At 49.1% G+C, this 18,752-nt stretch overlaps 1 protein-coding gene across 1 annotated transcript in view; it reads left to right on the forward strand.

The window, feature by feature from the left end:
- The window catches only part of lhfpl3 (LHFPL tetraspan subfamily member 3), a 41,654-nt gene that overhangs the window by 15,245 nt on the left and 7,657 nt on the right, over window positions 1–18,752 (forward strand). The window contains exon 2 of the mRNA XM_021563883.3: window positions 17,812–18,039. Within this exon, the coding sequence (XP_021419558.1) occupies window positions 17,812–18,039 (228 nt within the window). The remainder of the gene's footprint in view (window positions 1–17,811; window positions 18,040–18,752) is intronic.

Here is an 18,752-nt window from a genome sequence, read left to right on the forward strand (position 1 = left end):
GTTCAAGCAACATACTCATCTTTAATGAGATACTTTAATGAGATCGTCTATGTTACAGCTTCTGGTTTAGCATTGTAGTTAAGTTATTTTTGTGTTGCGGTGTTGATCTAGCTGTAACCCAGTTCTTTAACACAGACCTGTTTATGAGGGTTACTGCTCGGAGGATGCGTGGCTGAGAGAGAGAGATGCACTGTTTCACTGTTGTCCGTTGCCAGCTCTGCGGTCAATATTCTTTCCGAGCTTGGCTCGCTCGCTCCCCTGGGTTGCCATGGAAAACGGCACACTACACGCTCGCTTCCTGCCTCTCCCTCTCTTGTTGCTGTGAGATGGGCAGGATCTCTCGGACACGGCGGGCGGAGACTGGTGTAGTGGTCAAAGAGGTTCCTTCTGGGAAGGCACCGCTAGAGTTAAAAGGTGTGTCTCCATGGCAACCAGCTGGATATCGACCGTCTGCCCTTTAAGCCGTTCCCTGCTGCCCTCGCCCCATGGGCACTGGTTGGCATCGAAGCCTTCCCTCTGATACAGCTCTGCCATGCATCACTGCTCACCAAGCTCCTGCTGATCACTCTTGTTGATCATCATGACATACTATCAGAGTGGGCAGAGAGAGACACAATTAGTCTGGCCCCCCTACAAAGAAACCACTGACAGTCCATCATTTAGCTTAGAAACTAGATTCAACCACTCACATCTCTCACTCTGTAGACATTTTCAGCTTTATAAACAAATTTAAATTCCACAATTATTTCAGTATTCCACTGTCTCTCTGTGACACACTGCTTCCAGATTCTCACTATTGTCCCTTTCAACATTCTCTTCCCACTTCAGATGAATTTTATTTTCATGATTACAGCACAACAGAGACGGTTGCATAAAGTGACCGTGCAAGATCACTCCCTCTTTCCCCTCCTCTCTGTCCATCATTAGTCAGCTTGGTACTTCCAAACTGATCTCCAAGCAATATAGAGAGGATCACATCACATGTACCCTTCCGTCAGCCCAGATCAGAGGAATATTAAAACAATCCCATCAGCCAACTTCAAACGGCGCCGGGGGGGACGAGAACATCTAGAACATTCACAGGAACTGCCTTCTTAATCTTCCACTTCCAGATCCCTGTCACCACATCTGAGGAACTTGGGAAAGAAAATATGGATCCACGCTGAATAGTGATATATCCGCGGAATAGTGATGGGCTATATAAATACATTTGATTTGATGAAGTTCTTCAAATTTAATGGAGAGATGATGAGGCTATACTAGGGCCCATCTCTTTCTGTTGAACTAAAAACTCAGGGAAAGGATTTTTGTTAGACATCAAGCATTGATGAGACACCTGGGTTGATTGGTGATGAAGAAGTAACCCTGTGGGTGAATTATCTGGGAGGCTTGTAGCTCTCCATCAGAGTGGAGGAAATTGCTTTTCTATTGCTGCTCATTCAGCACAGTCAGTAAGCAGTTCCCAGTCTGTAGCTGGGTCCCGTCCAAAAAGCCTTGTTACTTTATGATACTATACTACTACTCATTCCCTCTCATGGAAGCGCATCAAAAAATGCTGATTTTTTAAATTATTATTATTTTTAAAAAAAAAAAAATTTTCTTCTTCATCTCTACTCACATGATTACACAGTGCGTCAACAAATGTTGTTTTCCCTGTGAGGCTGCATTTCTTGTCACTGTGGCTCCTCGTTGGCAGACGCTCAGTACTCGGCGGGTCTGCTGGCAGCCGCCGGTAGTTAATTGTAACACCTGTTCCCAATCACCTCTTCTGCTCTTACGCCCTAGAGATTCATGGGAAACAGTGTCCTCTGTGCAATGTGTAAGGCTACTGTAATACAACAGCTCTTTATGAGTATGATAAAGGGCTTGTCATATCTGAGCGAGGGGTTGAGTGTGAGTGTCCGTGACTCTTTAGAGGGATTGAGGCATATGGCAGAGTTGGGTTTACTCATGAGATGTGAAGAAAGAGTGACTGATCGAGAGGGAGAATGAGGGAATTAAAGAGGAAAAGAGAGGAAGTGGAAAATGAGAGAGAGAGGGAGAGGAAATGGGAGATAGCTGGCTGTGTGAATCATGTCGGTCTCTGTCACAGTGTCAGGAGTGTGTGACTCTCTCGGCTAATCTGTCCATGAAAATAAGCCAATGAAATTAGGAATTTTTAGAGTATGAGAGTGTCAACAAAAAATGTAATGGCTGATTTGCTGTGTGTGGCTTATTTGATTGAATAGAAGTTCCGTAATGGTTAAGTTATGAATACACTGATATAAGTGGACGCACATGGCATTTCTGCAACTTTATATAAGAGCATGTTGTCATAGAGGACTCATCATGGATATAACCCGTTTTAGCATGGACATTGCCATTGAGGGCTTCCACCATTTTATAGTAGTCATCTGGGTGTGGATTCCTATGCGTTGGGAGCAATCAGCCAATGAAGAAGAAGAAAATGGACTACTTTAAAATGGAGCCCATGCTGTGACAGATTCTATAATGGCACAGATACAAAGATGAGTCCTCTATCTATCCATTTTGTTCACATGCATATATGTCCTCTCATTGGCTAGAGTGGCCCCACCTGATCTCGCCTGCCTTCCATCTTTGAGGACATGCATTTCCATTGTTAGTGGTCACTTGACTATCTTGTCAATATAATAAACAATCTTTGGCTGTAGTCACCCACATGCACATAACATGTCATTTCCTGTACAGATCACAGGATTGACAGTAGGCCGCCAGTCACCATGACGATGCATCTGCTTCTGCCACCTCTAAACAGATCTCAGTGGGAGAAGGCACCATTGGTGGCAATTACTGACTACTTCTGATTGGTGGAAATGTTTTTTTACTCTCCCTGGTCAACTATTGCTTCCAGTGGGGTCAGTCAGTGGGCTTTCATAGAGGGATTTAAACCATAGGGGGTCAGTCAGTGGGCTTTCATAGAGGGATTTAAACCAGAGGGGGTCAGTCAGTGGGCTTTCATAGAGGGATTTAAACCATAGGGGGTCAGTCAGTGGGCTTTCATAGAGGGATTTAAACCATAGGGGGTCAGTCAGTGGGCTTTCATAGAGCGATTTAAACCAGAGGAGGTCAGTCAGTGGGCCTTCATAGAGGGATTTAAACCAGAGGAGGTCAGTCAGTGGGCCTTCATAGAGGGATTTAAACCAGAAAAACAATATTTGTTCCTATGAGGATTATCATAATGATTCATGCAGATTTATGTTTTGATGAATGACAGACGGTTTTTCTATTGCTGTATCTGACAATGGGCCATTTTGTTGTTGCATGTTACGATAATCTACACTATGCTGCCTTGGGAGACAGTAATGACATGAGTTTAGCTTTTTTTTTTTAAATGTATAAGATCCTGCAAATACAAGAGCATGGTCCTGCATGCCTAGTTGATAGAGCACAGCACTTGCAACGTCAGGATTGTGGGTTAGACTCCCACTGGGGCCATCCATACGGAAAAACATCAGGATTGTGGGTTAGATTCCCACTGGGGCCACCCATACAGAAAAACATCAGGATTGTGGGTTAAATTCCCGCTGGGGCCACCCATACAGAAAAACATCAGGATTGTGGGTTAGATTCCCACTGGGGCCACACATACAGAAAAACATCAGGATTGTGGGTTAGATTCCCACTGGGGCCACCCATGCGGAAAAACATCAGGATTGTGGGTTAGATTCCCACTGGGGCCACCCATACAGAAAAACATCAGGATTGTGGGTTAGATTCCCACTGAGGCCATCCATGCGGAAAAACATCAGGATTGTGGGTTAGATTCCCACTGGGGCCACCCATACAGAAAAACATCAGGATTGTGGGTTAGATTCCCACTGGGGCCACCCATACAGAAAAACATCAGGATTGTGGGTTAGATTCCCACTGGGGCCATCCATACGGAAAAACATCAGGATTGTGGGTTAGATTCCCACTGGGGCCACCCATACAGAAAAACATCAGGATTGTGGGTTAGATTCCCACTGGGGCCACCCATACAGAAAAACATCAGGATTGTGGGTTAGATTCCCACTGGGGCCATCCATACGGAAAAACATCAGGATTGTGGGTTAGATTCCCACTGTGGCCATCCATACAGAAAAACATCAGGATTGTGGGTTAGATTAGTAGTAAGTTTTAAGTTCCTTGGCATACACATCACAGACAAACTAAATTGGTCCACCCACACAGACAGCATCGTGAAGAAGGCGCAGCAGCGCCTCTTCAACCTCAGGAGGCTGAAGAAATTCGGCTTGTCACCAAAAGCACTCACAAACTTCTACAGATGCACAATCGAGAGCATCCTGGCGGGCTGTATCACCGCCTGGTATGGCAACTGCACCGCCCTCAACCGTAAGGCTCTCCAGAGGGTAGTGAGGTCTGCACAACGCATCACCGGGGGCAAACTACCTGCCCTCCAGGACACCTACACCACCCGATGTCACAGGAAGGCCATAAAGATCATCAAGGACAACAACCACCCGAGCCACTGCCTGTTCACCCCGCTATCATCCAGAAGGCGAGGTCAGTACAGGTGCATCAAAGCTGGGACCGAGAGACTGAAAAACAGCTTCTATCTCAAGGCCATCAGACTGTTAAACAGCCACCACTAACATTGAGTGTTGGCTGCCAACACACTGACTCAGCTCCAGCCACTTTAATAATGGGAATTGATGGGAAATTATGTAAAATATATCACTAGCCACTTTAAACAATGCTACCTAATATAATGTTTACATACCCTACATTATTCATCTCATATGTATACGTATATACTGTACTCTATATCATCTACTGCATCTTTATGTAATACATGTATCACTAGCCACTTTAACTATGCCACTTTGTTTACATACTCATCTCATATGTATATACTGTACTCAATACCATCTACTGTATCTTGCCTATGCCGCTCTGTACCATCACTCATTCATATATCTTTATGTACATATTCTTTATCCCCTTACACTTGTGTGTATAAGGTAGTAGTTTTGGAATTGTTAGCTAGATTACTTGTTGGTTATTTCTGCATTGTCGGAACTAGAAGCACAAGCATTTCGCTACACTCGCATTAACATCGGCTAACCATGTGTATGTAACAAATACATTTTGATTTGATTCGATTCCCACTGGGGCCATCCATACGGAAAAACATCAGGATTGTGGGTTAGATTCCCGCTGGGGCCACCCATACGGAAAAACATCAGGATTGTGGGTTAGATTCCCGCTGGGGCCACCCATACGGAAAAACATCAGGATTGTGGGTTAGATTCCCACTGGGGCCACCCATACGGAAAAATATCAGGATTGTGGGTTAGATTCCCACTGGGGCCACCCATACGGAAAAACATCAGGATTGTGGGTTAGATTCCCACTGGGGCCACCCATACAGAGAAAAGGTGTATGCATCATGACTGTAAATCACTTTGGATAAAATCATCTGCTAGAGGGCGTATCCTAAAACGCTCTGCGTTTTCTATGACGGAATAGAAAAATATCTGAAAACAAAATGAGCTGAAATATTATTCATGAGGAATCACAACAGTGTACCCTTGTGCATTTGGTAGGAATAAGGCATGTAAGAACCTTGTGTTTCGGTCGACTGTTTATTCCCCCCCCGCAATTAGTATTTGGTAGCATTGCCTTTAAATTGTTTACCTTGGGTCAAACGTTTCGGGTAGCCTTCCACAAGCTTCCCACAATAAGTTGGGTCGATTTTGGCCCATTCCTCCTGACAGAGCTGGTGTAACGGAGTCAGGTTTGTAGACCTTGCTCGCAAACACTTTTTCAGTTCTGCCCACAAATTTTCTATAAGATTGAGGTCAGGGCTTTGTGATGGCCACTCAATACCTTGACTTTGTTGTCCTTACGCCATTTTGGAAGTATGCTTGGGGTCATTGTCTATTTGGAAGACCCATTTGCGACCAAGCTTTAACTTCCTGACTGATGTCTTGAGATGTTGCTTCAATATATCCACATAATTTCCCTTCCTCATGATGCCATCTATTTTTTGAAGTGCACCAGTCCCTCCTGCAGCAAAGCACCCCCACAACATGATGCTGCCACCCCCGTGCTTCACGGTTGGGATGGTGTTCTTCGGCTTGCAAGCATTCCCTTTTTTCTCCAAACATAATGATGGTCATTATGGCCAACAGTTCTATTTTTGTTTCTTCAAACCAGAGGACATTTCTCTCAAAATGACGATCTTTGTCCCCATGTGCAGTTGCAAACCATAGTCTGGCTTTTTTATGGTGGTTTTGGAGCAGTGGCTACTTCCCTGCGTGGTCCCATGGTGTTTATACTTTTGTACTATTGTTTGTACAGATGAACGTGGTACCTTCAGGCGTTTGGAAATTGCTCCCAAGGATGAACCAGACTTGTGGAGGTCTACCATTTTTTTTCTGAGGTCTTGGCTGATTTCTTTTGACTTTCCCATGATGTCAAGCAAAGAAGCACTGAGTTTGAAGTTAGGCCTTGAAATACATCCACAGGTACACCACCTCCTCACGTTGTTTTTAAAATATATATTCGATAATATATCAACCGAGTGTGGAGCTTTTTCAATAGGACTGGGAGGAACAATGGCCGCTTTACTCTTTTGCGCAAAACTCACTCTGCGAACCCCCACCTATCCACTTACGAAATGTCATCTTTCACGCTCATTTTTCTAAATAAAAGCCTGAAACTATGTCTAAAGACTGTTGACACCTTAGGGAAGCCATAGAAAAAGGTATCTGGTTGATATCCCTTTAAATCAGGGGTGTCAAAGTCAAATGGACGGAGGGCCAAATAAAAAAATCAGCTACAAGACGAGGGCCGGACTGTTCGAATGTTCATTGAAAAATTTTTAAATGACGCATATAGTCTAGTGAACCTAATTGAACCTACTGAAAACCTAACAAATATATTACAATATGATCAGATAAATAAAGCAATATTTTCTTATGGCTCTGTCAGTAATCTTTAATTTTCAACAGACACAAAAGACAAATTTCCTTTATATAAATATCCCCATAACATGAACATTAAATGAAAGAAACCGGTATTCAAGGCACCATCAGTAGACTATATTTTCTATTTTAGCAAAAGTGGGCTAAATTTACTTCAAAGAAAAAACAATAATAGCAATTTTCTATCATCCACTCAACTGAAATATTTTTAAAATATAATTGGATTGAAATACAAAAAAATAAAGTGCAAAAATCTATTAATCAAAAACAACACTTTGTTTAAGGAGAAGTAACATGCAGTGAAAACAAATATTAAATTTTAACTTTTAAACTTGAACTGAGTAAAAACTCTAAATATGTGATTGCACAGTAATGTTCACTTGTTTGAGGTTGAGGGTGATACTTGGTGGTGTCCCATCTTTTCCACAAGTTCATCAATGTTCGGGGTAAGGCTCTGAGCTGAAGAAATCCTCAGAATTGAGTGGAGGTGTTCAGCAGTAAGTCGACTTCTGTGTGATGTTTTGTTCAGGTTCATCAAAGAAAACAGTTGTTCACACAGGTATGTGCTGCCAAACATAGACAACGTTTGAGCAGCCTGGATGCGCAGCTGGGGCATTGTGCCGGGGAGGAAACGGGCGAACTCCGCAGCACCCACTGCCGCATATTTTGCCCTCAGTGCATCATTGCATTGGAGGTCAATCAACTCCATTTGGAGGTTTGGTGGTGAGCTTTCCACGTCAACAGCAAATGGGTTACCGAGCAGTTCCAACCTGCTTTTTTGTGCTTCAAAGTCAGCAAATCGGCGTCGAAAGTCAGCGGCAAGCATACCTATTTTATCAGCCAACTGTGTGCTCGGGAACGCACTGGTAGAGAGCTTCTCTTTCATGGTCTGGCAGCTGGGAAAGTGGCTCAAATTTTCTTTACGCATCTGCGTCTCCCACAGAGTCAGTTTGGTTTTAAATGCCTTCACTGTACTGTACATATCAGAGATGACACGATCCCGACCCTGCAGCTGCAAGTTTATTGCATTCAGATGACTCGTAATGTCACACAGAAAAGCCATTTCACACAGAAACATTTCGTCTCGGAGTTGTGTTGTGTCTTTCCCTTTGCTGTCCAAGAACAGACAAATCTCCTCACGAAGCTCGAAACATCTTTGAAGCACCTTTCCCTGGCTTAGCCATCGCACCTCTGTGTGATAAGGCAAATCACCATGCTCCGTTTCTAACTCCGTCAGAAATGCCTTGAACTGGCGGTGATTCAAACCTTTGGCTCTGATAAAGTTAACTGTGCGCGTGATGATGCTCATTACATGCTCCATTTTCAAGGCTTTACCGCACAACGCTTCCTGGTGTATGATACAATGATAAGCTGTCAGCTCACCTGTCGCGTTTTCCTCTTGCATCTTTTCCCGTATCTTCGCCACCAGTCCGCTCCTGTGTCCACACATCGCAGGTGCTCCGTCGGTTGTCAAACCCACGAGTTTTTCCCAAGGCAGCTCCATCTCATTTACACATCTTGACACCTCTTCATACAAATCATGCCCCGTAGTTGTGCCATGCATAGGACGTAAAGCCAAAAACTCCTCTGTCACGCTTAGGTTGGAGTCCACTCCGCGGATGAAAATTGACAACTGGGCAATGTCAGAAATGTCGGTGCTCTCATCCACAGCCAAGGAATATGCAATAAAATCTTTTCCCTTTTTCACAAGCTGCTCTTTTAGATTGATGGACAACTGGTCTACTCTCTCGGCAATGGTGTTTCTGCTCAGACTCACATTTAAAAAGAGTTGCCTTTTTTCTGGGCAAACTTCGTCACAAACTTTAATCATGCAGTTTTTGATGAAATCCCCCTCCGTAAATGGCCGGGCTGATTTAGCGATCTCTTCTGCCAAAATAAAACTGGCCTTGACAGCAGCCTGGCCTTGTGATTTGGCTTTTTTGAACAGAGCCTGTCGAGATTTGAGGCCTCGTTTTAATTCCTCTGCCTTTTGTAGCCTTTGTTCCATGTCCATATTCTTGTTTTTGTCCGCGTGTTTCGTTTCATAATGTCGTCTCAGATTATACTCTTTCAGTACCGCCACACTTTCTCCACACAGAAGACACACAGGTTTTCCAGCTACCTTCGTGAACATATACTCCGACTCCCACCTTGTTTGAAACCCCCGGTTCTCAGTATCCACCTTCCGTTTTGCCATTTTTGATGGGTATCTGAAAGTTAATTTTACTGTGATGCTGACGACTGCTGTGCCAATAAATATTGAAATGAAGCAGCCTACTGCTCGGTGCGTCACCTTTGCATTGTGGGAAATGTAGTATTGGTGCGTGTAAAAGATCTGCGGGCTGCCGGCTTGCTGCGGGCCGGTTCTAATAATAAATCAAGATCATCCCAGGGGCCGTAAAAAACCTTCTTGCGGGCCGGATGTGGCCCGCGGGCCTTGACTCTGACATATGTGCTCTATACTATATGCATTTGGCATGGCTCAGCTTCGCACTGAAAGAAAACCTGCATGCACAAACACAGCCTCAGTCACAACCAACCAACCAGCCTCAATCACAACCAATCAACCAGCCTCAATCACAACCAATCAACCAGCCTCAATCACAACCAGTCAACCAGCCTCAATCACAACCAACCAACCAGCCTCAATCACAACCAATCAACCAGCCTCAATCACAACCAACCAACCAGCCTCAATCACAACCCATCAACCAGCCTCAATCACAACCAACCAACCAGCCTCAATCACAACCAACCAACCAGCCTCAATCACAACCAACCAACCAGCCTCAATCACAACCAATCAACCAGCCTCAATCACAACCAACCAACCAGCCTCAATCACAACCAACCAACCAGCCTCAATCACAACCAATCAACCAGCCTCAATCACAACCCATCAACCAGCCTCAATCACAACCCATCAACCAGCCTCAATCACAACCAATCAACCAGCCTCAATCACAACCCATCAACCAGCCTCAATCACAACCAACCAACCAGCCTCAATCACAACCAATCAACCAGCCTCAATCACAACCAGTCAACCAGCCTCAATCACAACCAACCAACCAGCCTCAATCACAACCAACCAACCAACCAGCCTCAATCACAACCAACCAACCAGCCAGCCTCAATCACAACCAACCAACCAGCCTCAATCACAACCAACCAACCAGCCTCAATCACAACCAATCAACCAGCCTCAATCACAACCAGTCAACCAGCCTCAATCACAACCAACCAACCAGCCTCAATCACAACCAACCAACCAACCAGCCTCAATCACAACCAACCAACCAGCCAGCCTCAATCACAACCAACCAACCAGCCAGCCTCAATCACAACCAACCAGCCAGCCTCAATCACAACCAGCCAGCCTGCCTCAATCACAACCAGCCAGCCATCCTCAATCACAACCAGCCAGCCATCCTCAATCAAAACCAGCCTGCCAGCCTCAATCAAGACTTTAAGCAGCCTCAATCACAACCAACCAAGCAGTCTCAATCACAACCAACCAAGCAGCCTCAATCACAACCAACCAACCAGTCTCAATCACAACCAACCAACCAGCCTCAATCACAACCAACCAACCAGCCTCAATCACAACCAACCAGCCAGGCTCAATCACAACCAACCAGCCAGCCAGCCTCAATCACAACCAACCAACCAGCCAGCCTCAATCACAACCAGCCAGCCAGCCTCAATCACAACCAGCCTCAATCAAGACATTAAGCAGCCGTGGAGTGAAAGGGCAGAGAACTGGGACTGTAATTAGTTGTGATTAAGGAGCTGTCTGTCTGTGTTGAGGAGAAGCAGCAACAGTTGGAGGGAGGATGGAGACGAAGACTGAAAGGTCCAGACACTGACTCCTCCACTCCCTGATTTCCCCCCAGGCTTCTACCCTGCCAACAGCTATCAGCTGGGAGGAGGAGAAGAGAGAGCGAGACAGAGACAGAAAGAGGTAATAAAAAGATGAAAGGGGAGTTAGGAGAAAGAGAGAGAACAAGGACAGACTCTTAACTTTCAATGAGAGAAGGTTAGAGAATCTTCAGAAACTACCTAAAAACATAGTATGCAATATGTGGTAATAGCATGTTCTCTTGCTATCTAACCTCAAAGCAGAGGCAAGGATATATATTATACGGTGAACAGGGAGAGCTGGGATATGCAGAAAGATCGGCAGACGAACACTAGATCCACATTCAATGCTGGCAACACATGAGAGGGGGGAGAGAAAGAGAGAGAATGACAAGAGAGAAAGATGAGGAGAGAGGAAGAAAAGACAAGGAAAATAAGAGGCGGGGAATAGAGAGGAGGGAGAGGGGAAGATCTAGAGATAGAGAAGGATGTATACATTGAACAAAAATATAAACACAACATGTAAAGTGTTGGTCACATGTTTCATGAGTTGAAATAAAAGATCCCCAAAATGTTCCGTACGCACAAAAAGCTTATTTCTCTCAAATGTTGTGCACACATTTGTTTACATTTGTTTACATTTCTCCTTTGTCAAGATAATCCATCCAGCTGACAGGTGTGGCATACAGCATGGTCATTACACAGGTGCTCCTTGTGCTGGGGAGAATAAAGGGCTAATCTAAAATGTGCCGTTTTGTCACGCAACACAATGCCATATGTTTTTAGTGAGCATGGCATGCTGACTGCAGGAATGTCCATCAGAGCAGTTTCCAGAGAATTAAATGTTCATTTCTCTACCATAAGCCACCTCCAACATCGTTTTAGAGAATTTGGCAGTACGTCCAATTGGCCTCACAACTGCAGACCACGTGTATGGCGTTGTGTGGGCGAGAGGTTTGCTGAGTGCCCCATAGTGGCATTGGGGTTACGGTATGGGCAGGCAAGCATTATATATGGACAACAAGCACAATTTTATTTTATCGACGGCAATTTGAATGCACAGAAATACCACAACGAGATCCTGAGGCCCATTCTTCATTGATTAGGGCCTAATGAATTTATTTCAATTGACTGATGTCGTTATATAAATTGTAACTCAGTCAAATCTATGAAATTGTTGCATGTTGCGTTTATATTTTTGTTCATAGAGAGAGCTCTGAGTGTGAATAGAGCCCTGAACCAACCATCCCACCTCAGGACTGTATTGTGTTATTTATGAAAAGGTCTGGAAGTGAGAGGACCGTAGTCAAATGCAGAGCATCCAATCCAACACTCTCTCACACACAGCACCTATAAACAAGATCAACGTTAAAAACGAGAGAAACTCAGAGGTGTCCCATCCTCAGATCTGAGAACAGTGATTAGCAATGTGGATCATCAGTGCCGGAGACTGACACAGCACTAACTCTCCCGGCTAGGACAATCTGCTCACAATGATTCAGAAATAGAGATGCATATGTGATCATATCCCAATGTAATCAAGGTTTGAAATTATTATGTTTTTGTCAAATGCTATCAGTGGGAGGAGGAGAGGAGAGACTACAGGGGGAAGAGGAGAGGAGAGACTACAGGGGGAAGAAGAGGGGAGAGACTACAGGGGGAAGAGGAGAGGAGAGACTACAGGGGGAGAAGGAGAGGAGAGACTACAGGGGGAGGAGGAGAGGAGAGACTACAGGGGGAGGAGGAGAGGAGAGACTACAGGGGGAGGAGGAGAGAAGAGACTACAGGGGGAGGAGGAGAGGAGAGATTACAGGGGGAGAAGGAGAGGAGAGATTACAGGGGGAGGAGTAGAAGAGAGACTACAGGGGGAGGAGGAGAGGAGAGACTACAGGGGGAGGAGGAGAGGAGAGACTACAGGGGGAGGAGGAGAGAAGAGACTACAGGGGGAGGAGGAGAGAAGAGACTACAGGGGGAGAAGGAGAGGAGAGACTACAGGGGAGGAGGAGAGGAGAGACTACAGGGGGAGGAAGGGAGGAGAGACTACAGGGGGAGGAAGGGAGGGGAGACTACAGGGGGAGGAGGAGAGGAGAGACTACAGGGGGAGGAGGAGAAGAGAGACTACAGGGGGAGGAGGAGAAGAGAGACTACAGGGGGAGGAGGAGAAGAGAGACTACAGGGGGAGGAGGAGAAGAGAGACTACAGGGGGAGGAGGAGAAGAGAGACTACAGGGGGAGGAGGAGAGGAGAGACTACAGGGGGAAGAGGAGAGGAGAGACTACAGGGGGAAGAGGAGAGGAGAGACTACAGGGGGAAGAGGAGAGGAGAGACTACAGGGGGAGCAGGCGAGAAGAGACTACAGGGGGAGGAGGAGAGGAGAGATTACAGGGGGAGAAGGAGAGGAGAGACTACAGGGGGAGAAGGAGAGGAGAGACTACAGGGGGAGGAAGGGAGGAGAGACTACAGGGGGAGGAAGGGAGGGGAGACTACAGGGGGAGGAGGAGAGGAGAGACTACAGGGGGAGGAGGAGAAGAGAGACTACAGGGGGAGGAGGAGAGGAGAGACTACAGGGGGAGGAGGAGAAGAGAGACTACAGGGGGAGGAAGGGAGGGGAGACTACAGGGGGAGGAGGAGAGGAGAGACTACAGGGGGAGGAGGAGAAGAGAGACTACAGGGGGAGGAAGGGAGGGGAGACTACAGGGGGAGGAGGAGAGGAGAGACTACAGGGGGAGGAGGAGAAGAGAGACTACAGGGGGAAGAGGAGAGGAGAGATTACAGGGGGAGGAGGAGAGGAGAGACTACAGGGGGAGGAGGAGAGGAGAGACTACAGGGGGAGGAAGGGAGGAGAGACTACAGGGGGAGGAGGAGAAGAGAGACTACAGGGGAGGCAGGGAGGGGAGACTACAGGGGGAGGAGGAGAAGAGAGACTACAGGGGGAGGAGGAGAAGAGAGACTACAGGGGGAGGAGGAGAAGAGAGACTACAGGGGGAGGAAGGGAGGGGAGACTACAGGGGGAGGAGGAGAAGAGAGACTACAGGGGGAGGAAGGGAGGGGAGAGACTACAGGGGGAGGAGGAGAGGAGAGACTACAGGGGGAGGAGGAGAGGAGAGACTACAGGGGGAGGAGGAGAGGAGAGACTACAGGGGGAGGAGGAGAGAAGAGACTACAGGGGGAGGAGGAGAGGAGAGATTACAGGGGGAGAAGGAGAGGAGAGACTACAGGGGGAGGAGGAGAGGAGAGACTACAGGGGGAGGAAGGGAGGAGAGACTACAGGGGGAGGAAGGGAGGGGAGACTACAGGGGGAGGAGGAGAGGAGAGACTACAGGGGGAGGAGGAGAAGAGAGACTACAGGGGGAGGAGGAGAGGAGAGACTACAGGGGGAGGAGGAGAAGAGAGACTACAGGGGGAGGAAGGGAGGGGAGACTACAGGGGGAGGAGGAGAGGAGAGACTACAGGGGGAGGAGGAGAAGAGACTACAGGGGGAGGAAGGGAGGGGAGACTACAGGGGGAGGAGGAGAGGAGAGACTACAGGGGGAGGAGGAGAAGAGAGACTACAGGGGGAGGAGGAGAGGAGAGACTACAGGGGGAGGAGGAGAGAAGAGACTACAGGGGGAGGAGGAGAGGAGAGACTACAGGGGGAGGAGGAGAGAAGAGACTACAGGGGGAGGAGGAGAAGAGAGACTACAGGGGGAGGAAGGGAGGGGAGACTACAGGGGGAGGAGGAGAGGAGAGACTACATGGGGAGGAGGAGAGGAGAGACTACAGGGGGAGGAGGAGAGGAGAGACTACAGGGGGAGGAGGAGAGGAGAGACTACAGGGGGAAGAGGAGAGGAGAGACTACAGGGGGAGGAGGAGAGGAGAGACTACAGGGGGAGGAGGAGAGGAGAGACTACAGGGGGAGGAGGAGAGGAGAGACTACAGGGGGAGGAGGAGAAGAGAGACTACAGGGGGAGGAAGGGAGGGGAGACTACAGGGGGAGGAGGAGAGGAGAGACTACAGGGGGAGGAGGAGAGGAGAGACTACAGGGGGAGGAGGAGAAGAGAGACTACAGGGGGAGGAAGGGAGGGGAGACTACAGGGGGAGGAGGAGAGGAGAGACGACAGGGGGAGGAGGAGAGGAGAGACTACAGGGGGAGGAGGAGAAGAGAGACTACAGGGGGAGGAGGAGAGGAGAGACTACAGGGGGAGGAGGAGAAGAGAGACTACAGGGGGAGGAAGGGAGGGGAGACTACAGGGGGAGGAGGAGAGGAGAGACTACAGGGGGAGGAGGAGAAGAGAGACTACAGGGGGAAGAGGAGAGGAGAGATTACAGGGGGAGGAGGAGAGGAGAGACTACAGGGGGAGGAGGAGAGGAGAGATTACAGGGGGAGAAGGAGAGGAGAGACTACAGGGGGAGGAGGAGAGGAGAGACTACAGGGGGAGGAAGGGAGGAGAGACTACAGGGGGAGGAAGGGAGGGGAGACTACAGGGGGAGGAGGAGAGGAGAGACTACAGGGGGAGGAGGAGAAGAGAGACTACAGGGGGAGGAGGAGAGGAGAGACTACAGGGGGAGGAGGAGAAGAGAGACTACAGGGGGAGGAGGAGAAGAGAGACTACAGGGGGAGGCAGGGAGGGGAGACTACAGGGGGAGGAGGAGAAGAGAGACTACAGGGGGAGGAAGGGAGGGGAGAGACTACAGGGGGAGGAGGAGAGGAGAGACTACAGGGGGAGGAGGAGAGGAGAGACTACAGGGGGAGGAGGAGAGGAGAGACTACAGGGGGAGGAGGAGAGAAGAGACTACAGGGGGAGGAGGAGAGGAGAGATTACAGGGGGAGAAGGAGAGGAGAGACTACAGGGGGAGGAGGAGAGGAGAGACTACAGGGGGAGGAAGGGAGGAGAGACTACAGGGGGAGGAAGGGAGGGGAGACTACAGGGGGAGGAGGAGAGGAGAGACTACAGGGGGAGGAGGAGAAGAGAGACTACAGGGGGAGGAGGAGAAGAGAGACTACAGGGGGAGGAAGGGAGGGGAGACTACAGGGGGAGGAGGAGAGGAGAGACTACAGGGGGAGGAGGAGAAGAGACTACAGGGGGAGGAAGGGAGGGGAGACTACAGGGGGAGGAGGAGAGGAGAGACTACAGGGGGAGGAGGAGAAGAGAGACTACAGGGGGAGGAGGAGAGGAGAGACTACAGGGGGAGGAGGAGAGAAGAGACTACAGGGGGAGGAGGAGAGGAGAGACTACAGGGGGAGGAGGAGAGAAGAGACTACAGGGGGAGGAGGAGAAGAGAGACTACAGGGGGAGGAAGGGAGGGGAGACTACAGGGGGAGGAGGAGATGAGAGACTACATGGGGAGGAGGAGAGGAGAGACTACAGGGGGAGGAAGGGAGGGGAGACTACAGGGGGAGGAGGAGAGGAGAGACGACAGGGGGAGGAGGAGAAGAGAGACTACAGGGGGAGGAGGAGAAGAGAGAATACAGGGGGAGGAGGAGAGGAGAGACTACAGGGGGAGGAGGAGAAGAGAGACTACAGGGGGAGGAGGAGAGGAGAGACTACAGGGGGAGGAGGAGAGGAGAGACTACAGGGGGAGGAGGAGAAGAGAGACTACAGGGGGAGGAGGAGAAGAGAGACTACAGGGGGAGGAAGGGAGGGGAGACTACAGGGGGAGGAGGAGAAGAGAGACTACAGGGGGAGGAAGGGAGGGGAGACTACAGGGGGAGGAGGAGAGGAGAGACTACAGGGGGAGGAGGAGAGGAGAGACTACAGGGGGAGGAGGAGAGGAGAGACTACAGGGGGAGGAGGAGAAGAGAGACTACAGGGGGAGGAGGAGAGGAGAGACTACAGGGGGAGGAGGAGAGGAGAGACTACAGGGGGAGAAGGAGAGGAGAGACTACAGGGGAGGAGGAGAGGAGAGACTACAGGGGGAGGAGGAGAGGAGAGACTACAGGGGGAGGAGGAGAGGAGAGACTACAGGGGGAGGAGGAGAGGAGAGACTACAGGGGGAGGAGGAGAGGAGAGACTACAGGGGGAGGAGGAGAAGAGAGACTACAGGGGGAGGAGGAGAAGAGAGACTACAGGGGGAGGAAGGGAGGGGAGACTACAGGGGGAGGAAGGGAGGGGAGACTACAGGGGGAGGAGGAGAAGAGAGACTACAGGGGGAGGAAGGGAGGGGAGACTACAGGGGGAGGAGGAGAGGAGAGACTACAGGGGGAGGAGGAGAGGAGAGACTACAGGAGGAGAGGAGAGACTACAGGGGGAGGAGGAGAGGAGAGACTACAGGGGGAGGAGGAGAAGAGAGACTACAGGGGGAGGAAGGGAGGGGAGACTACAGGGGGAGAAGGAGAGGAGAGACTACAGGGGGAGGAGGAGAGGAGAGACCACAGGGGGAGAAGGAGAGGAGAGACTACAGGGGGAGGAGGAGAGGAGAGACTACAGGGGTAGGAGGAGAGGAGAGACTACAGGGGGAGGAGGAGAGGAGAGACTACAGGGGGAGGAGGAGAGGAGAGACTACAGGGGGAAGAGGAGAGAAGAGACTACAGGGGGAGGAGGAGAGGAGAGACTACAGGTGGAGGAGGAGAAGAGAGACTACAGGGGGAGGAGGAGAGGAGAGACTACAGGGGGAAGAGGAGAGAAGAGACTACAGGGGGAGGAGGAGAGGAGAGACTACAGGGGGAGGAGGAGAAGAGAGACTACAGGGGGAGGAGGAGAAGAGAGACTACAGCGGATGAGTTTAGAATGCTGCATAAATATGGTATTGGTTAAGCTAACTCTATCTCTCTTTGTCTCTCTCTCCCTCCATCTTTCTGTATTTCTCCTGTACTCTCATTTCTGTAATCTCCCCCTTTCTCTCACTCCTCTTCCTTTCTCCCTCCCCCTCTCCATCCCCCCATCCCTCCCTCTCTCCATCCCCCAATCCCTCCATCCCCCCCATCCCTCCCTCTATCCCCCCCGATCCCTCCCTCCCTCTGTCTCTCCATCCCTCCCTCTCTCAATCCCACCATCCCACCCTCCCTCCTCCTATCCCAGGTACGTGCCTGATTCTGGGCTGTATGATCTACCCAGACGGCTGGGACAGTGACGAGGTGAAGAGGATGTGTGGGGAGCAGACAGACAAGTACACCCTGGGAGCGTGCTCCGTGCGCTGGGCCTACATTCTGGCTATCATGGGCATCATGGACGCCCTGATACTCTCCTTCCTGGCCTTCGTCCTGGGAAACCGTCAGGATGGGCTGATGGCTGATGAGCTGCTGGATAGTAAGGACAACACTTGATCTAAGATCGGCTTGTGATTTTAGGTCAAAATTAATAAGATTACCTGGAGAGGGGTTACCTGATTCTAGATTAGTACTCCTACCCTGAGATACTTTATGAATACGAGCTGTGGACTTTCCTCATGTGAGCATGCCATACAGAGGCTGTCTCACAAAGTGATATTAGTTCAGGGCTGTGTAAGGTCATAGAGCAATGCTCTTCAATCCTGCTCCTGGGGACCACAGGGTGTTTACCTGTCTCTGAAGGGCAGCACCATACGGGTGTGTTAGTGCTGGGCTGGACCAAACACCTGCACACCCTTTGGCTCTCCGGGACCAGGAGTGGAGAACACTGTTGAACAGAATAACAGAACCTCAGAACCTCTAAGTCTGAGCCCCCTCTCCTCCAGACCCTCCCGTATCTTTGGCTTTAATGTATTTAGGCTAATAAATACACTTCTCATCAACCCCCTCCTCCAAAGGCCATAGCATGGGGTGGGTGTGTATTAAAGGTAACAACTGTACCCTGCTGTCAAAACCCCACACCCCACACGGTAGACATTGACATATCGTCCCTTTTTATGCAAATATTTTCAGCATAATTTCACACACCCGAGCCACCACCAATTAACATATTTTAACTGCTTCTCACATAACACCTGCTTACTGTTATTACAGAGAGAGAGAGAGATATGAACGATCTGAGAGACAAGGCAA

Source organism: Oncorhynchus mykiss, chromosome 15, assembly GCF_057628025.1.
Source record: "Oncorhynchus mykiss isolate SJ-2025 chromosome 15, ASM5762802v1, whole genome shotgun sequence".
Lineage (NCBI taxonomy): Eukaryota > Metazoa > Chordata > Actinopteri > Salmoniformes > Salmonidae > Oncorhynchus > Oncorhynchus mykiss.